The sequence below is a fragment of the Nycticebus coucang genome, chromosome 17, assembly GCF_027406575.1.
Source record: "Nycticebus coucang isolate mNycCou1 chromosome 17, mNycCou1.pri, whole genome shotgun sequence".
Taxonomy (NCBI): domain Eukaryota; kingdom Metazoa; phylum Chordata; class Mammalia; order Primates; family Lorisidae; genus Nycticebus; species Nycticebus coucang.
Genome location: NC_069796.1, coordinates 37,034,079 through 37,053,370, shown reverse-complemented (window position 1 = coordinate 37,053,370; position 19,292 = coordinate 37,034,079). Strand labels below are relative to the sequence as shown.

At 47.7% G+C, this 19,292-nt stretch overlaps 1 protein-coding gene across 1 annotated transcript; it reads right to left on the bottom strand.

Annotated features, from left to right (window-relative positions):
- Positions 1-14,369: 14,369 nt before the first annotated feature.
- On the bottom strand, positions 14,370-18,291 carry EGR1 (early growth response 1). Its single transcript, XM_053566035.1, has 2 exons — positions 17,588-18,291; positions 14,370-16,902 (listed from the first exon to the last, which is right to left on the bottom strand). The coding sequence occupies exons 1-2, from the start codon at positions 18,216-18,218 to the stop codon at positions 15,581-15,583; spliced, it is 1,953 nt and encodes a 650-aa protein (XP_053422010.1). The 5' UTR covers positions 18,219-18,291; the 3' UTR covers positions 14,370-15,580.
- Positions 18,292-19,292: the final 1,001 nt, after the last annotated feature.

The following is a 19,292-nucleotide window of genomic DNA, read 5'->3' as shown; positions in this document are numbered from 1 at the left end:
TGCATGTTCATTGCAGAAAATAACATGTGATGGAAATAAAATTCATTAGTGTGAGTGTTTTTTTTTTACTGTCCTCCTATCCATCCACAAAAGGTTTCTAGCTCACAATTAATGTCAACTCCCCAGCTTGGAGATTTTGGTATTTGCCAGACCCATTCCTGGATCTTTTATAATGTAGGATCAGAATGAGGGGATTGGGGCGCATGAGACGTAGAGCCCAAGAGGCTGGGAGAAAGAAGGACCAAAGCAGAAACGCTAAATTGCTCTAAATAGGCCTGGCACAGTGGCCTATGCCTATAATCCTAGCACTCTGAGAGGCCAAGGCAGGTGGATTGATTGAGTTCACAGGTTCAAGATCATCCTGAACATGAGTGAGACTAAAAATACAAAAAAACGAAGGCCAGAGGCTCACTTGAGCCCATAAATTTGAGGTTGTGGTGAACTAAGATGATATACCATGACACTCTACCCAAGACGACAGCTTGAGACTCTGTCTCAAAAAAAAAAAGAAAAATGCTCTAGATATTAAAGAACAAGGGGGCAGCACCTGTGGCTCAGTGAGTAGGGCGCCGGCCCCATATACCTAAGGTGGCGGGTTCAAACCCAGCCCAGGCTGAACTGCAACCAAAAAATAGCCGGGCGTTGTGGCGGGCGCCTGTAGTCCCAGCTGCTCGGGAGGCTTAGGCAGGAGAATCGCGGAAGCCCAAGAGCTGGAGGTTGCTGGGAGTCCTGTGACATCATGGGCGGCGCCTGTGGCTCAAGGAGTAGGGCGCTGGTCCCATATGCATGCCGGAGGTGGCAGGTTCAAACCCAGCCCTGGCCAAAAAAAAACCACACACACGGGCGGCGCCTGTGGCTCAGCGGGTAGGGCGCCGGTCCCATATGCCGGAGGTGGTGGGTTCAAACCCAGCCCCGGCCAAATTAAAAAAAAAAAAAAAAAAAAAAAAAACCACACACACACACAAAAAAAAGAACAAGGAAGGGGAAAGGAGAAGGGAAAGACTGGTTGGAAAGGAAAGATAAGAGTAATAATTTCTTTTCTTTTTCTTATTTCATTAATTTATTTTTATTGTTAAATCATAGCTTTGTACATTAGTGCAATCAAGAGTAATAATTTCTAAAGTGCAAGTATAACTATAGGGCATTATGTAGATACCCTGTAATTCCCCAAGTAGAGATTAGAATAATTTTTTGTTTTCTGGCTCCAAGATTATAATTCTTTATTTGCAACTCCATAGAGAGCATTGACCATATAGACACCCAGAATTTATTAGGATTCAAAACAGGAAAGTATAAAAATATTATTATTTGATAAATGAAAGAAGAGAGTCAAGTATTTATCATGCTTTTTTTTTTTTTTTTACAATTATGACTTGGTCTCGAAAAATTCTGGCTAACAAATGGAATGATAAAATTATTTTAATAAAATCATCATTTTGCAGCCTCTAAGGAGATAATAGATTTAGAAAAGGATCATCAATCATTGGAGATTACTATAGCCATTGGATGAAAGGTAGAGAGGAACTTTATTTATTTATTTATTTTTGAGACAGTCTCACTATGTTGCCCTCCGTAGAGTGCTGTGACGTCACAGCTCACAGCAACCTCAAACTCTTGGGCTTAAGGGATTCTCTTGCCTCAGCCCCCCAAGTAGCTGGGACTATAGGTACCCACCACAACACCCGGCTGTTTTTTTTTTGGTTGTAGCTGTCATTGTTGGGCAGGCCCAGGCTGGGTTCAAACCTGTGAGCTCTGGGGTATGTGGCTGGCGCCTTAGCTGCTGAGTTACAGGCACTGAACCTAGAAAGGAACTTTATAATGTCAATGATACTTGAATCCAGCAATCAATCTTATTTGTTTTGTTTTGATTTGGTTTGGTTTTAGAGACAAGCTCTCACTATTTTGCCAAGATTGGAGAGTGAAGTGGTTAACCAGAGGTGTGATCATAGTGCACTGCAGCTTCCACCTGCTGGGCTCAAAGGCTCCTCCTGCTACAGCCTTCCTTAGCTTCCCAACTATAGACTTCATCTCTGTAGAAAAAAAAAATTAGTTGGTTCAGGTGTGGTGGCTCACACCTGTAATCCTAGCACTCTGAGAGGCCAAGGTGGGTGGATTGAGCTCACGAGTTCGAGACCACCCTGAGCAAAAAGCGAGACCCCCTCCATCACTACTAAAAATAGAAAAAATTGAGGCAAAAGGATTGCTTGAGCCCAAGAGTTTGAGGTTGCTGTGAGGGATGACGCCATGGCACTCTACCCAGGGCAACAGCTTAAGACTTTGTCTCAAAACAAACAAACAACAACAAAAAAATGGACTCAGGGCGGTGCCTGTGGCTCAGTGAGTAGCATATACCAAGGGTGGCGGGTTCAAACCCGGCCCCAGCTGAACTGCAACAAAAAAATAGCTGGGTGTTGTGGCGGGTGCCTGTAGTCCCAGCTACTTAGGAGGCTGAGGCAAGAGAATCTCCTAAGCCCAGGAACTGGAGGTTACTGTGAGCTGTGTGACTCCACGGCACTCTACCGAGGGTGATAAAATGAGACTCTGTCTCTACAAAAAAAAAAAAAAAATGGGCTCAGCGCCAGCCACATACACCAAGGGTGGTGAGTTCCAACCTGGCCTGGGCCAGCTACTTGGGAGGCTGAGGCAAGAGAATCGCGTAAGCTTAAGAGTTTGAAGTTGCTGTGAGCTGTGACACCACAGCACTCTACCAAGGATGACATAGTGAGACTCTGTCACACACAAAAAAATGTCAGTTGGGTGTAGCTATACTAGAGGCTGAGGCAGGAAGATCACTTGAGCCCATGAGTTTGATGTTGCAGTGACCTATGATTATACTACCACACTCTAGCCTGAGTGACAAAGCAAGATCCTGTCTCTAAACACAACAACAATGGCTGGGTACAGTGGCTTATGCTGGTATTCCTAGCATTCTGGGAGGCTGAGGCAGGTGGATTGCCTGAGCTCCCCAGTTCAAGACCAGCCTGAGCAAGAGCAAGACCTTGTATCTAAAAAAAATAGCTGGGCTGTTGGGGCAGGATCTCCCTATAGTCCCCGCTGCTTGGGAGGCTGAGGCAAGAGAATTGAGCCCAAGAGTTTGATGTTGCTATGAGCTATGACACCACATTACTCTACCAAGGGTGACAAAGTGACACTCTGCCACCAAAATAAATAAATAAATAAATAAATACAACAAAAGCATGCTAAATGAATGAAGCCAGACATAAAAGAGCACATATTGTATAATTCTATTTATATGAACTGTCCAGAATAGGTAAATCCCTGGAGACAGAAAGTAAATTTTTGGTCATCAGTTTATGGGGAGGAGGAAAGGAATGGAGAGTGACTATTAACAGGTATAAGAATTTTTTTTCTTTCTTTTTTTTTTTTTTTTTTGTGTTTTTTTGGCCGGGGCTGGGTTTGAACCCACCACCTCCGGCATGTGGGACTGGCGCCCTACTCCTTGAGCCACAGGCGCCACCCAGGTATGGGAATTTTTTTCTGTGTGTGTTCTGGAATTAGTGGCAGAGGTTGAACAATATTGCAAATATATTAAAATTCATTGAATTGTACGCTTTAAAATGAACAAATTTATGTTATGTGAATTATTTTTTAATTTTTTAAAATCATATCTAGGAAATTAAAAAGAGACATTGAGAAAATTAAAAATTATATGTTTCTTGATCTGTAGATACAAACTGGTAAACAGATACAAATAGCAAGTTTATAGCATCACCTGAAAAGTGAACATGAATCTGACCCAGCCTCTGGGTATAACAACCCAGACCAGTCCCCGCAACTCAGGAGGCTGAGGCAAGAGAATCACCCAAGCCCAAGAGCTTGAGGTTGCTGTGAGCTGTGATGCCACAGCACTCACGGAGGCTGACAAATTGAGACTCTGTCTTTAAAAAAAAAAAAAATAAAGAGACTTGATCTATCCATGAAATTAGAGCCTACTTAGAAGTTAGATTTTTCTTGGAGAAAAATGAGTTAAGACTGAATTTGAGTTTGAGGTGGCTCATACTTTATTGCAACCTGAAATTAAAAAGCATGGGTAAAATCCAAAGTGATCCTGTAAATCATTGTTATTACTGCAATAACTAGATCAGAAATAAGTGGGGGCAGGAAGCAGTGCAGCCTTTCACACACCCAGAAAAGAGACCAAACTAAGTGGGCTGCCCATGCACTAAGGCCACCTTAGTTCCTGTAGTCTCCAGGGAAAGTATAACTCATTGGGTTGTCACTGATGTCCTTCCAAATCTGGCCCCAACCTGCTTTTCCAGCCATATTCCCTGCCCCTCCTTTCCTTGTTTCCTGACCACACCACCCCTAATTCACTGGTTGCTGAACACTTTGGCCTTTTATACCTTCTTGCCTTTGCTCTTGCTGTTCTCTCTGCCTGCAAGTTCCAATCTTCCTTCTACACCCTGTTCCTACATCTCTCCTCCTTGAGAGAATTAGTCACCCACTGCTCTGTACACACCTCTAATATCTCACCTGTAATTATTTATTTCTAAATCTCCCCCACCCATTTCTGTGCTGCCCCAGACTCTATCCTGTTCCTCTTTATGTGCTCAGAGCCTGATATAAACTAGGTATCTAGTCAATGTATTTTGGATACATTTTGACTAAGTGACTAAAGGAACCACATAACCTGGATGGTCCAGTACTGTGTGTGACCCCAAGAAAGTTACCCAGACTTGGGCTCTTCCTTACTTTACAAGAAGTGTCCATGAAATTGGAGAACAGCAGAGCAAACAGACTGACCCAAGAGTGCCTGACAAGACTACCTGGCTAACATGAACCTAAGTAATAAGTAAAAGAAAGAAATTGAAGATCTAAGGGGGAAAGCTTTGAGCCTAGGGGTATATGTGTGTTGAGTATTGAAGATGGAGATGGAAAGAGAATTCAATGATGGGGGTAAGACTTCACAAGTTCTCTGAGAAATAGTTAAGGGAGCTTGACACACTAATAAAATAAGTAATAAAAAAAATCCTTACAGGCCAGACGTGGTGGCTCATGCCCATAGTCCTAGCACTCTGGGAGGCCAAGGCTAAAGGATCACTTAAGGTCAGAATTTTGAGATCAGCCTGAGCAAAGTGACCCTATCTGTACTAAAAATAGAAAACTAGCCAGCCTTGGTGCTCAAGGCCCGGCTAGTCTCAGCTAATCAGGGGACTGAGGTAGGAGAATCACTTGAACCCAGGAGTCTGGGGTTGCTGTGAGCTAGGCTGATGCCATGGCACTCTAGTCTGAGCAACAGAATGAATCTCTGTCTCAAAAACAAGAACAAAAACAAAAAACCCTATAGCCCCCAAATTTAGAAGCCAGCAGCAGCTATCTGGACCTTCTAGCCTGCCACACCAGAACAGACCATACACCTACAGAGAAAATTAAATAGCCAACTTCCTTCCATTCAGCAAAGAACCTGGAGGTTTGAGGTCCTAGAAAATCTTTTTTTTTTTTTTTAGCACTCTTCTTTAAGAGCTTGATATTGAAATATTCAGGGGGTGGATTCTGTAGGGGGAGAAATGGTCCACCAGAGGACCTATACATATAGAGACGCCTATATTATAACAGATTCTAGAAAATAATTATTTGCTTATTTAGTCTTTCTTATTTATTTATTTATTTTTTTCTCACTTTGTTGCCCCCTTGATAGAGTGCTGTAGAGTCACAGCTCACAGCAACCTCAAATTCTTGGGCTTAAGCCATTCTCTTGCCTCAGCCTTCCAGGTAGTTCGGACTATAGGTGCCCGCCACACACCTGGCTAGGTTTTTGGAGACGGGGGTCTCGCTCTTGCTCAGGCTGGTCTCAAGCTCATGAACTCAAGTGATCCACCCGCTTTGGCCTCCCAGAGTGCTGGGATTCCAGGCATGAGCCACCATTTTTTTTTGTTGTTGTTTGTTTTTTTGAGACAGAATCTCATTCTGTTGCCCAGGCTAGAGTGCCATGGGGTCATCTTAGCTCACTGCAACCTCAAACTCCTAGGCTCAAGCAATCCTACTGCCTCAACCTTCTGAGTAGCTGAGACTACAGGCACCCCCCAACAATGCCTGGCTAATTTGTCTATTTTTGGTAGAAACAGATCTTGCTTTTGCTCAGGCTGGTTTCCAACTCCAGAGCTCAAGCAATCCTTGCTCAGCCTTCCAAAGTGCTAGGATTACAGGTATGAGACTCCACGCCTAGCTGAATGATTTTCTTCTAAGGACAAAAGCATCTCTTCTTTGGAAAATACAGAAAAGGATAAAAAATATTAATTATACATAATCTCGATACCTAGAAATAACAAACATTAACATTTGATATATATGTTATGTGTGCATGTAGTCTATAAAATTGGGAAAATGCATATAATGTTTTAGATATTATTTTTATTACTTAATAATGTATTATATTATGTGCATTTTTTTTTTGAGACAGAGTCTCACTTTATTGCCCTTGGTAGAGTGCTGTGCTGTCACAGCTCACAGCAACCTCCAACCTCCAACTCCTGGGCTTAGGTGATTCTCTTGCCTCAGTCTCCCAAGTACCTGGGACTATAGGTGCCCGCCACAATGCCCAGCTATTTTGTTTGTTTGTTTGTTTTGCAGTTTTTGGCTGGGGCTGGGTTTGAACTCGCCACCTCCCGTATATGGGGCGGGCGCCCTACTCCTTTGAGCCACAGGTGCTGCCCATGCCCGGCTATTTGCAGTTTGGCCAGGGCTGGGTTTGAACCCCCCACCCTCCGTATATGGGGCCGGCGCCGCCCTATAAGCATTATTTTTGCCATTAAGCAGATGGGGAAACTGAAGTTCATGGATGAATATCTTAAGGAAGGCTGACAATTAGGCCTGAGGAGATGGAAAAAGTATTTCTAGGTAGAACCAAGATAGTTTTGAGAAGAAAGTTCTATGAACCTTGAGGATTTTATTAGGCAAAAATGAAATCCAGCTCTGAAGACAATGAAGGGTGACTCTGAGGGGACAATTCAGTAAGGTGACAAAATTGGTTCTGAGGCAACTGTCACAGGATGGGAAGCGGTCACCACTCCCAAGTTTCTGTTTTATAGGGACTTGAGGGCAGCAGAAGTTGTACTGATACCATTAACAGAATATTGAGAACACTTCCCATCACTGCTTTAAGAAGAATTACAAATGGACTAAGTCAGGTGTATCTGAGAATTTTATTTAAGTTTAATTCGTTTTTGAGATAGAGTCTCACTCTGTCATCCTGGGTAGAGTGCCAAGGTGTCATCAGAGCTCACAGCAACCTCAAACTCTTGGGTTCAAGCCATTTTCTTGCCTCGGCTTTCCAAGTAGCTGGGACTGCAGGTGCCTGCCACAATACCTGGCTTGTTTTTTCAATTTAAGTAGAGACAGGGTCTCACTATTGCTCAGGCTGTTCTTGAACTCCTGAGCTCAGGCAATCCACCTGCCTCAGCCTCCCAGAGTGCTGGGATTAAGGCTGTGAGCCACTTCTCCCAGCTGTATTTTAGAATATTAAACAGGTGGCTCTGGCTCGGCACCCGTAGCACAGCGGCACCCGTGGCACAGTTACAGCGCCAGCCACATGCACTGCGGGTGGAAGGTTTGAACCTGGCCCGGGTCAGCTAAAACAACAATGACAACTGCAACAACAACAACAAAAATAGCCAGGTGTTGTGGCAGTTGCCTGTAGTCCCAGCTACTTGGGAGGCTGAGACAAGAGAATCACTTAAGCCCAAGAGTTTGAGGTTGCTGTGAGCTGTGACGCCACGGCACTCTACCCAGGGCAACATAGTGAGACACTGTCTCAAAAAAATAAATAAATAAATAGAATAAACGAATGGCTCTGAGAAGACAGTTTGAGATGGACAATTGGCAGGAGGGGATGGACAGTTGGTTCTATTCTTTTTTATTTTATTTATTTTTGTTTTTTTTTTTTGAGACAAGAGTCTCACTTTGTTGCCCTTGGTAGAATGCCATGACTTCATAGCTCACAGCAAGTAGCTGAGACTACAGGCACCCGCCATAACACCCAGCTATTTTTTTTGGTTGCAGCCATCATCGTTGTTTGCCAGGCCCAGGCTGGATTTGAACCTGCCAGCTCAGGTTCTGGTGCTGGTCTCTTAGTCTCTTGAGCCACAGGCACCAAGCCAGACAGTTGGTTCTAATAAGGTAGTTGGAGTGGAGCAGTGTCTTTGAGAAGCTAGTTGGAGGGGAATTCAAAGTTGGTTCTAATACAATTCAAAGTGGTTGATAAGGCTCGTGTGGTTTCAATTCTCCTCCAGACTCCCTCAAATCCCCAGAACTGATTCACCCACAGTAGGTACTTCATTCTTTTGTTCAATAAATAAAGCAAGGCTGGTCACAGTAGCTCACGCTTGTAATCCTAGCACTCTGGGCAGCCAAGGTGGGTGTATTGCCTGATCTCAGGAGTTTGAACACAGCCTGAGCAAAAGCAAGACCCCATCTCTACTAAAAATAGAACAATTAGCCAGATGTCATGGCAGACATGTGTAGTCCCATCTACTTGGGAAACTGAGGCAGGAGGATCACTTGAACCCAGGAGTCTGAGATTGCTCTGAGTTAGGCTGACATCACAGTACTCTAGCCTAGGCAACAGAGTGAGACTCTTGTCTTTTATTTATTTTTCTTTCTTTCTTTTTTTTTTTTTTTTGTAGAGACAGAGTCTCACTTTATGGCCCTCGGTAGAGTGCCGTGGCATCACACAGCTCACAGCAACCTCCAACTCCTGGGCTTAAGGGATTCTCTTGCTTCAACCTCCCGAATAGCTGGGACTACAGGTGCCAGCCACAACGCCCGGCTATTTTTTTGTTGCAGGTTGGCCGGGGCTGGGTTTGAACCCGCCACCCTCGGTATATGAGGCTGGCGCCTTACCGACTGAGCCACAGGCACCGCCCTATTTTTATTTATTTCTTATTTTTTTGAGACAGAGTCTCACTCTTCTCTAAAAAAATAGCCAGGCATTGTGGCAGGATGGGAAAATATGAACCCGTTTGCATTTTCCAGGGTTTCTTATAAATGGAATAATTCAGGATATACTTATTTTGATGTGGCTTCTTTCACTTAGCAGCACTATTTTGAGACTCATTCAGGTTATTGTATGTATATTGTAAATTGTTTCTCCCTTTTTCTTTTTTTTTTGTAGAGACAGAGTCTCATTTTGTCGCCCTGGGTAGAGTGCTGTGTTGTCACAGCTTACAGCAACCTCCAGCTCTTGGGCTTAAGTGGTTCTCTAACCTCAGCCTCCCGGGTAGCTGGGACTACAGGCACCTGCCACAACGCTCGGCTAATTTTTTGTTGCAGTTTGGCAGGGGCCGGGTTCAAACCTGCCACCCTTGGTATATGGGGCTGGTGCCCTACTCACTGAGCCATAGGTGCCACCCTGTTTCTCTCTTTTTCTTGCTAATGGTTCACTGCATGGCTGTACCACAAATTGTTCATCCTTTCACCTGAGAATGGACATTTGGGTTGGTTCCCTTTGGGAGCTATTCCAAATAAGGCTGCTGTAAACATGTAAGTATAAATCTGTGTGTGGATGTGCTCCATTTACTCCTCCTTCTGCTTACCACAGTCGCATTTACTCACCTCTCTGGTGCTTGAGACAATAATCATACTTCTTCCTCTCCTCATTCCCCACTCTCAAAGTCAGAGCCCAGCCTCCTAAAAGATTTTTTTGAGACAGAGTTTCACTTGGTCAGCCTCGGTAGAGTGCCAGAGCGTCTTAACTCACAGCAATCTCAAACTCTTGGGTTCAAGTGATTCCCTTGCCTCAGCCTCCCAAGTAGCTGGGACTACAGGTGCCCGCCACAAGACATTTGCTTCTTTTAATCTGTCCTCTAGTAAACAGATCCACCCCTTCACTATTTTTATTGCTCTACTCCAATCTCTTTCCTGTTTGTTTCTATCTTCCTGGCAATGAGATGTCTGGGTTAAGCAAGGTATATTGTCATTATCTTTTTTTTTTTTATTATTATTGTCATTATCTTATCAGCTCAGCAAATGTACAGAAGTCTTTGGTGATACTTTTGTAAGGAGAGAGGTATGGAAGAGGGTGAGTCAGGATTGATAAAATATTCCTATCTCAAGAAGAGAAAGGGGCTGAGGATCAGACGGTGCAGGAAGCTGCCCTGGAAGAGTAGATCTGAAAGGTTATCTGTACCCTTTACCCAAATCACTAGCTCCTGCAGGCTGTTTTTTTGGGTTTTCTGGACAACCAGCCCCACTCTCCCACTGGTTGTCACAGATTCTAATCTACTACATCTCCACCTCTCTGTTCATGGATAGTGTTGTAACTAAACTTCTCTCTCCTCTTTGGGCACAGAGAGTCAGAGGCTGTGGAGCTGCTCAAGGGTAAAAAGGACAGGTGAGGCTGGAGGAGAGATCTGGGTCTATATTCTCAACTCTGATAAACTGACACTTCCTGATGGCCTGGCCTGTGTTGAGGTTGTCGTGGAGGGAAGGGTGGAATGACTTACTGAAAAAAATGATTTTTTTTCTTTTTTTGTTGTTACCCTAGGTAGAGTGCTGTTGCATCACAGCTCACAGCAACCTCAACTCTTGGGCTTAAGTGATTCCCTTGCCTCAGCCTCTCAAGTAGCTGGGACTACAGGTGACTGCCACAATGCTTGGCTATTTTTTGGTTGCAGTTGTTTAGCTGGCCCGGGCCGGGTTCGAACCTGCCACCCTCCATGTATGTGGCTAACACTATAACCACTGTGCTACGGATGCTGAGCCTGTAATAATAATTTTTAAAACCCTAAGTGCAGGGCAGTGCCTGTGGCTCGAAGGAGTAAGGCGCCAGCCCTGTATGCCAGAGGTGGCGGGTTCAAACCCAGCCCTGGCCAAAAACTGAAAAAAAAAAAAAAAAAAAAAAAAAAAAAACTCTAAGTGCTATGGAAAATGAGGTTGGTAGAGAGAGCTCCCTGAAAAGATAAATTTACTTGGACTTGAGGGGTTGAGCCACCAACTTGACCTAAGAGATCATCTCAAAGAAGCTTAGCCACAAAAGACTCTCTTATGTACTACTAATGGGAAAAGAGAAACTGGGGGAAAAATTACTGAAGTGGAAAGCTAGACTTGCTGTTCAGTACAAAAATCTAATTAGCACCCAAAGATTTATAGGTAAAATGTTGAAATCTTATCTGTTTGACATCTGATTCCTTTAGACTTGGCCTCTTTTCCCTAAGGACTCCAAGATCTCACTCTGCCCAATATCTTTCCCTTTCAGACTGCACTGAAGTGTGGCATGAAGCGGTGAAAACAGCCAGGATCAGGGGACTGGGACACAGCAGGGAATATCTCTGACCCTCTAGTACCCATACCTGGCTCCACTTCCATTCCTGAGGGAGTTCTGAGTGAAGGGAGGGAGAAGCAGCTCACTGCAAACTTCAGCACGACAGCCAACCTAAATTTGCCTTCCTGAATGCTTGCAATCTTTCAAAAATGCATGAGACTGAATAGTCTTGAAATTCAAGCAAAAAAATTACCTTTCAGGTAGTATGGGATGGATCAAAGATCCATAGGACCTGGTTCTTTTACTTCAGAATTTAAACTTGTCCACCCTCGCAGTGGCTCACTCTCATAATCCTAGCACTCTGGGAGGCTGAGGCGGGTGGACAGCTTGAGCTCATGGGTTCAAGACCATCCTGAGCAAAAAGTGAGACCACCCCCAACCTGTCCCTACTAAAAATAAAAAAACTGAGGCAAGAGTATCACTTGAGCCCAAGAGTTGGAGGTTGCTGTGAACTATGATGCCTTGGGACTCTACCCAGGGAAACAGCTTGAGACTCTGTCTCAAAAAAAAAAAAATCAGCTCAGTGCCTGTAGCCCAAGAGGCTAAGGCACCAGCCACATACACCAGAGCTGGCAGGTTCGATTCCAGCCCGGGCCCACCAAACAACACTGACCACTACAACCAAAAAATGGCTGGGCGTGTGGTGGGCACCTGTAGTCCCAACTACTTAGGCCCAGGAGTTGGAGGTTGCTGTGAGCTTGTTGGTACAGCACTCTACCTAGGGTGACAGCTTGAGGCTCTGTCTCAAAAAAAAAAAAAAAAAATCTAAACTTGTCTTTAACTGACTGCATCTCCCCCAACCCCACCTCTCTTCCACTGTGCTTCTCTCAGTCTTTCCTCACATTCCTGAAGCCCTAGACAATGTCCCCAGATAACAATCAATACTTCAACACTCTGTAGGAGCCTTCCCAAACCTCAACCTTTATGATGATGAGAACTTTTATCAGCACTTCCCTGTGCCCTTGGTTTCAGACTTTCCTTGTAGGAACAGGAGTTAAAATCAACATTCATTGTTACATCAGCCAACACATTCACGATACTATAGGACTGCAAAATGGGGCAAGTTTTTGAGCCGTGCCCTATTTCAGCCATTCAAAGGAATTTCAGAGTTTGGACTATCAAAATCTAAAGAAACCCTGATGACAGGTCTAATAAAAATTAGCTAGCTGGCTAGATGTGGTGGCCCATGCCTATAATCTCAGCATTTTGGGAGGCCAAATTGTGGCAGGATAGTTTGAAGCATTTGAGACTAGCCTGGGCAATGTAACAAGGCCCGTATCTCTACAAAAAAAAAAAAAAAAAAAGCCAGCAACAATCTGTCTGCATCAGAATGGCCTTGTTATCAAGGCCAGTTCCAGGACCCCATATCAGAGGTAAGTTATCAGTCAGATGCTCTGCGAATGGGGCCTGGGATTCTGATGCATTGTAATCTATGAGACCCTCTGCTTCAAAGGAACAGAGTCTCTCTTTGCTCCTTCTCTAATATTTCATTCTTGCCATGATTTATTTCCTGGGAGTCTGGGATGAGAAAGTCTTAAGAACATGTGACAGGCATAGACTTGCATTCCTGGACCCAGAGTGAGATGGGGAGGTGCAGGAGTGGGTGGGAAGAGGTGCCAACACAAATATTGTCCCTTCAGGACCTGGCAATTTTGCCAGGATGCTCACAGCAATGTGCTCTTTGCTAGCAAAGATGCCTACTTCTGCCTGCTCCAGGCTGAAGAGGCTGGTGTCACGGAAAGGACATAGGGCAATAGTATTGGTGGGGGAGGGCTAGAATATAAAACAAAGATCTGGGCCGATGCCAAAGAGTTACTGGAATCCCCCTGGCTCCAGGTGGTGGAGGTTCAGAACCTGGGAGATGCTCAGAGGAAAAAGGGGTAGGGAATATTAGACTTTGACTTCACTGTAGGCCTGATAGCCATATCAGAGAGGATCTGTCATTATCCCTCTGACTTTAGGAGTCAGAGTTGGGAGGGAAACCAAGGCTTGGGAATTCCAGAACACCAAATCTATTGCACCTATCTGCCCAATGGATGGTAGCGTTTGACCAATTCACAAAGATACCAGGGCTGGAGGTAGGGCTGCCACTCAGTAATCCATCCTGTCCACATTCCAGAGTAGACTTAGCCAACATTCTCCTTTCCTTACACACAAACGAGGTCAGTTGGGTTGGCTTCTGCTTCTGCTTCCAAACTTAATTTTTCCACCTTTCCTAAGCCTGTGGGAGGCAGGGTTTGGGTGCCCCTTCTGTGTTCCCAAAGAACCCTATGCTTGCACATATTATATAATACCATGTTGTAATCTTTGGCTTATATCTGTCTCCCTAACCAAAAATCTGCATTCCTAGAACAGGAACTATTCCCTTCACGTCTGTCATGGCCAAGTCAAGGACTCTCAGAATAGACCAAAGCTCATACACCCACAAGGATTGCTCCAGCAGTGATAGTGGTCCCTCAGGGGAATGGGGCCAAAAGAACCTAGTGCCTCATGCCTCTCACACAATGGGACAGACTTGGCTGGGATGAGAACGTTAGACAGCTAGTCTGCTGCCCACTCTGCCCTCTGTCCCAGGAAGCTGCCAAGGATGGCAGTTCCAGCTGGCAACGGATGAGATTTTCTTCCTGGTAGAATTCTTGGCTTGAGAACTAACCCTTGCCTCTTCCAGGCTTCTTCAATATCCTTAAGTTTCTTGGGAAATGGGGGATGGAAGGGAAAAGCTGCATCAGCCCCAGCTTTGTTACTGGGCCTACCTCTCATCTCTGCCAATTGCACATGGAACTGATTCCCAAGGGGAGGGGTAAATATTTGATGGCAGTAGCAGTGCCTCTAGCCACACATGTCCCACCCTTAACTCTGGTCTTCTTTGGTTCTAGCTAAGCAAGGTAAAGCTGTAGCCCACCAGATTGAAGAATAAAAGGCCTGATATCCAAGAGACCCATAACTGGTCCTCATAAAGAATTCACACTAGTGACACACAGTGAGAGTATTTGCATCTGTAAAGCCCCGGGAGTCTTCAGAAAACCTCAAACCCCTCAATAGGGATGGCTCCTGCAAATTTCCCCCAGCCCAGGAAACACCCAATCACAACTACTTTATTTTCCTTTTAATTTTTCTGAAGGATATACACCACATATCCCATGGGCAATAAAGCGCATTCAATGTGTTTATAAGCCAAACAGTCACTTTGTTTAAGCAAACACAAGAAGTAAAATAAAATGACAAAATAATGAACTGCATGTTCATAACATACAAAAATCGCCGCCTACTCAGTAGGTAACTACAACATTCCAACTCCTGAATATATTTATAAATTTACATTTTCAGTTAAAAAAATAGACTTTTGAGAGTTCAGATTTTTAGATTGTTTTCTTACATTCTGGAGAACTGAGGCTAAGCCCAGCCCTCTTCCTTATTTTGCTCCCAAAGCCTCCCCTAAATCATTGCTCCCTGCCCCCCTTAAGGCTAGAGGTGAGCACGTCCCTCACAATTGCACATGTCAAGCCATCAGCAAGGCGCGTCACACAAAAGGCACCAAGACTGTGAAACTTTTTAAACTATAAGGACAAAGGAAAAAATTTTTTTTCAAAAATAAAAAAAGAAAAACCAAACCATATTTTGCCACATGTGAGAGTACAGTCAAGCAATATTTACAGAAAGGTTAACGGAACAACACTCTGACACATGCTCTGATTAATACCTAGGACTGCTGTTTCAAAAGAAGCTTCAAACTTATTGTCACAGCATCACAAAATAGAGGATCACCACTGGTTTGCTTGGCTTTTCTTTTTTTTTTCCCCCCACCCAAAGTGAGGACCTAACTCCAAATAATACAATAGGATATGCAAATTATCTTCACATCAAGAGTACTCCAAGAAAAATGAAATCCATGGCACGCTGTACAAGGGTGCAGTGCAGGGCTCTGAGGGGCCCCAGACCCCTTTTGCCAACTTGATTTTCTAGCATTGAAGGGAGCAAGGGGTCAGGCATACGATGGAGATGATACTGAAATGATTTATCCAAAATCCATGCAAATCAAGTTCTTTGGATAGAGGTGAAGAACTTGGACATGGCTATTTCAGGCAGCTGAAGTCAAAGGAAATAGGAATTAGGGAAGAAAGGGAAGTGGGCAGAAAGGATTGTTGGCCACCAGACCTTCCACTCAGAGTAGCGAGGGAGGACTTGGCGCTCAGAACCTCCATCTGATCTAGGAGGAACATCCTCCTATGGCCATCTCCTGTCCTGTCCTTTAAGTCTCTTGTGTTTCTTTTTCTCCCTTTTCCCTTGGTTTCCCCCTTCCCTTTAGCAAATTTCAATTGTCCTGGGAGAAAAGGTTGCCGTCATGTCCGAAAGCCCCGTTGAGGCGCTGAAGGAGTTGGTGACAGCTGAGGAAGAGAAGCTGCTGACTTGGGCTGGGAAAGCAGGTGGTACGAACGTGGTGGCCACCGAGGGTGAGGGGAAGCCACTGTGCACGGGAGAGGGGTAGGTCGATGAGCCAGGAGAAGAGAAGGAGGTGGGCACTGGGGATGGGTATGAGGTGGTGGCAGGGGATGGGTAAGAGGTAGTAACTGGGGATGGGTAAGAGGTAGCAACTGGAGATGGGTAGGAAGAGAGGGAGGAGGTGGCTGAAGAAGCCACAACATTTTTGTCTGCTTTCTTGTCCTTCTGCCGCAAGTGGATCTTGGTATGTCTCTTACGTTCATCGCTCCTGGCAAACTTTCTCCCACAGATGTCGCAGGCGAAAGGCTTCTCACCTGTGTGGGTGCGGATGTGGGTGGTAAGGTGGTCACTGCGGCTGAAGTTGCGCATGCAGATGCGACACTGGAAGGGCTTCTGGCCTGTATGGATGCGGATGTGACGGGTTAGCTCGTCGGAGCGAGAGAATCGGCGATCACAGGACTCCACTGGGCAAGCGTAGGGACGTTCGTGGGGGGGTGTCTTGCTGGGCCGGTTGGGGTACTTGCGCATGCGACTGGGTTTGATGAGCTGGGACTGGTAGGTGGTATTGAGGGCTTTCAGGTCCTGGGAGCCCGACTGAGTGGCAAAGGCTTTGATAGTGGAGAGCGGAGTGAGGGAAGGCTGCTGAGTGCGGCTCTCCAGCCCCTGGAAGGGCTTCTGGTCTGTGGTGACCAGGCCCAGGTCCCCCTGCTGTTGCGGAAACAGGTAGTCGGGAATCATGGGAACCTGGAAGCCACTCTTGGTAGCAGGGTAGGCGGGAGGCGGGTACTGGAGTGCAGTCCCTGCAGTGCTGGGAAAGGCCTGGTTTTGCGGCTCAGGGAAAATGTCAGTGTTGGGCGTGGGGAAGGTGGGTGCCGCGGAGTAAATGGGACTGCTGTCGTTGGATGGCACTGCGCAGCTCAGAGGCGGGCTCTGGGAAGCAGAGGAGGAAGAGGACGCGGCTGGAGACGGTGCTGAGGCTGAGGAGGCTGGTGGGTTGGTCATGCTTACGAGGCCACTGACCAGGCTGAAAAGTGGCTCAGGCCACAAGGTGTTGCCACTGTTGGGTGCCGGCTCTAGAGAGAAGCGGCCAGTGTAGGTGATGGGGGGCAGCCGAGTGGTTTGGCTGGGGTAACTGGTCTCCACCAGCGCCTTTTCGTTATTCAGAGAGATGTCAGGAAAAGACTCTGGAAAAGAGAGGGAGAGAGGAGGGCGGCCTGGTTACGGAAGAGCAATCACTGGAGGAAGAGGAAGATCCAAACTGCCAGGCGAGAGGTCAGCCGGGCTACCATTGACTCCCGAGCTGGTTAATAATTGATAGCAGCAGATTGCAATGTTCCTGGACCCGCTCCAGTGCAGAGCCCATTTCAACAACAGCTGACGCAAATAAGGAGAATCCCCTCCACTGCAGCTCCCAGCGCTCCGCAGCGGCGGATACGCGGGCGAGGGATTCCCGCCAGCATCCCCACGGCCACAGCTAGTGCGCGCCCCCTACCCTGGGCTGCCGGGACACCCCTGGACAAGGATCACGGCCCTTTCTTGGGGACTGGCGGCAGGCAAGAAAAGCCTTTCTGGAGGTGGGGGCGCAGCCCCGCTCATCAAAACAAGCCCTCCCCTTCTCGGTCCACCCACGCAGCTCCAAAGCTCTATATCCAAACAAAAGCTCGATCTTCTGCGCACCTCTAGGGACGCGGGTGAGGGCTGGGGGGTGTCCCCAGGCATCGCTCTAACACATGACCCTGGGGATGCTAGGAAAGAAAGGGAAACCCCGGTCGCATTCCCAGGTCCAAAAGCACTCCTGCCTGCGGTAAAGGACAGGACGCCAGCATGGTGGCGAAAGGGCTCATCCTTGGCGCGTTGGCCACTGCTTACCTGCGGTCAGGTGCTCATAGGGCTGCTCGCTCGTCTCCCCCTGAGGGTTGTAGGCGCTGCTGCTGCTGTTGCTGCTGCTGCCGCCCCCTCCGCCTCCACCGCCCCCGCTGTTGCTGCTGCTGCTGTTACCGCTGCTGCCCTCTGGGGTCCCAGAGGCCCCGAGGAACTGGGGAGCCCCATTGCTCAGCAGCATCATCTCCTCCAGCTTGGGGTAGTTGTCCATGGTGGGTGAGTGAGGAAAGGAGCCGAACGGGTCGGAGATCTGCAGCGGAGACATCAGCTGCATCTCGGCCTTGGCCGCGGCCATCCCAGACGAGCGGCGGGAGAGCCGGTGGTGGGGCGGGTGGGCGCAGCCCGGCCCTGAGCTGCGGGGGACACACTCGCGGGGGCCTGGCCGGGTCACATGCGGGGCGCGGGGCACACTGAGGAAGACGCAGGTGGGGTTCCCGAGCTTGCCCTCGCCGCGGGCGGGTATGGACACTGCACTGCTGCGGAGGCTGGGGTAGGGGCCAGTCCTGCGGCGGCGGAAGCTGGCGGCGGTGGCGGATGGCGGCGGCGGCTCCCCAAGTTCTGCGCGCTGGGATCTCTCGCGGCTCCCCGGATCCGCCTCTATTTGAAGGGTCTGTAACATCACGGGCCCGCCTCCGTCGTGACGTACATGGCCATATATGGGAAGCAGGAAGCCCTAATATGGCAGGACCGGCCAGGAGGACCGAGAGTGACGTGAAGCCCCCATCACTCAGTGGCGGGTACCTCCATCCTGCACTGTGGGTCCCGCGCCTGCTCTCAAATCCCGGGAGTCTTCCAGGAAGCCTATTGCTCTAACAGCAGCTGGGGTCTCCGGGACCGAGCTGCTCTGGAGTTCCCAGCGTTGCCTCCGCCCCTTCCCTCCGCCTTCTGCTCTCCTCCTAGAGCCGGAAGCGGCCGGGCCATATCTGGCTACACCAAATAAGGCGCTGCCCAAATAAGGACTGTTCCGGCGGGGGATCCTTCCTGCTCCTTATATGGCATTTCCGGGTCGTTGCTGGTTGCTCCTGTGCTCCCTCCCTCCTGCCTGGTTTCAGCTCCGAACCCGAGCGTGCGCAGGAGCTGGGGACGCCGGAGTAGGGAGGACGCAGGGCGAGTAGCGCTGGGCGCTTGGATACACTGGTGGCTCCCGGGCGTGAACTGGTCTGGGGAAGCCCGGACCCAGAGCGGGGGCGAAGGCGACTCGGCCAGTGTCATCTAGGGCCCGCCCGCCCACCTCAGGGACCGTGGGAGCGTTCAGAGAGCGGAGGGAGGAGCAGCTGGGCGAGTTGGGGCACAGGCCGCCCAGGAGAGGCGGGGCCTTGACCTCGGTCTTTGACCAATGGCACGGTAACTTTTCAGGTGTCCCGGGAAACTGAGGCAAGGAGTCCTGGGCACATGATTCTTTGGGACACTGCGTAGTAATGAGCCGCCTCGTCTCTGCCACCTATTTGTGGAATAAATGGGGTTCTTGGTGCCTCGGCCCCTCTGTGCGCCACCCAGAACCGAAGAGCTGTTCTTTAGTCCCGGCTGGTTGAAAAGCCCACCTGTGGGGGGCGTATGAAGAAGCCTGATTGGCCTAGCTTTATGCGAGGCCTGACTCTCGTTCCCCCAGGAGGTTCTTGTGGTAGTGGGTCACCTCCCCACCCTTATCCAGTCCTGGTGGATGCCCCGGCGGACACTGGGATTATGAAGAAGG

Excerpts from the sequence above, each read along its gene's own strand:
- EGR1 (XM_053566035.1), bottom strand. The coding sequence starts at position 18,218 with ATGTTACAGACCCTTCAAATAGAGGCGGATCCGGGGAGCCGCGAGAGA. Across the intron at positions 16,903-17,587 it reads CTATGAGCACCTGACCGCAG|AGTCTTTTCCTGACATCTCT; the intron begins GTAAGCAGTGGC and ends TCTCTTTTCCAG.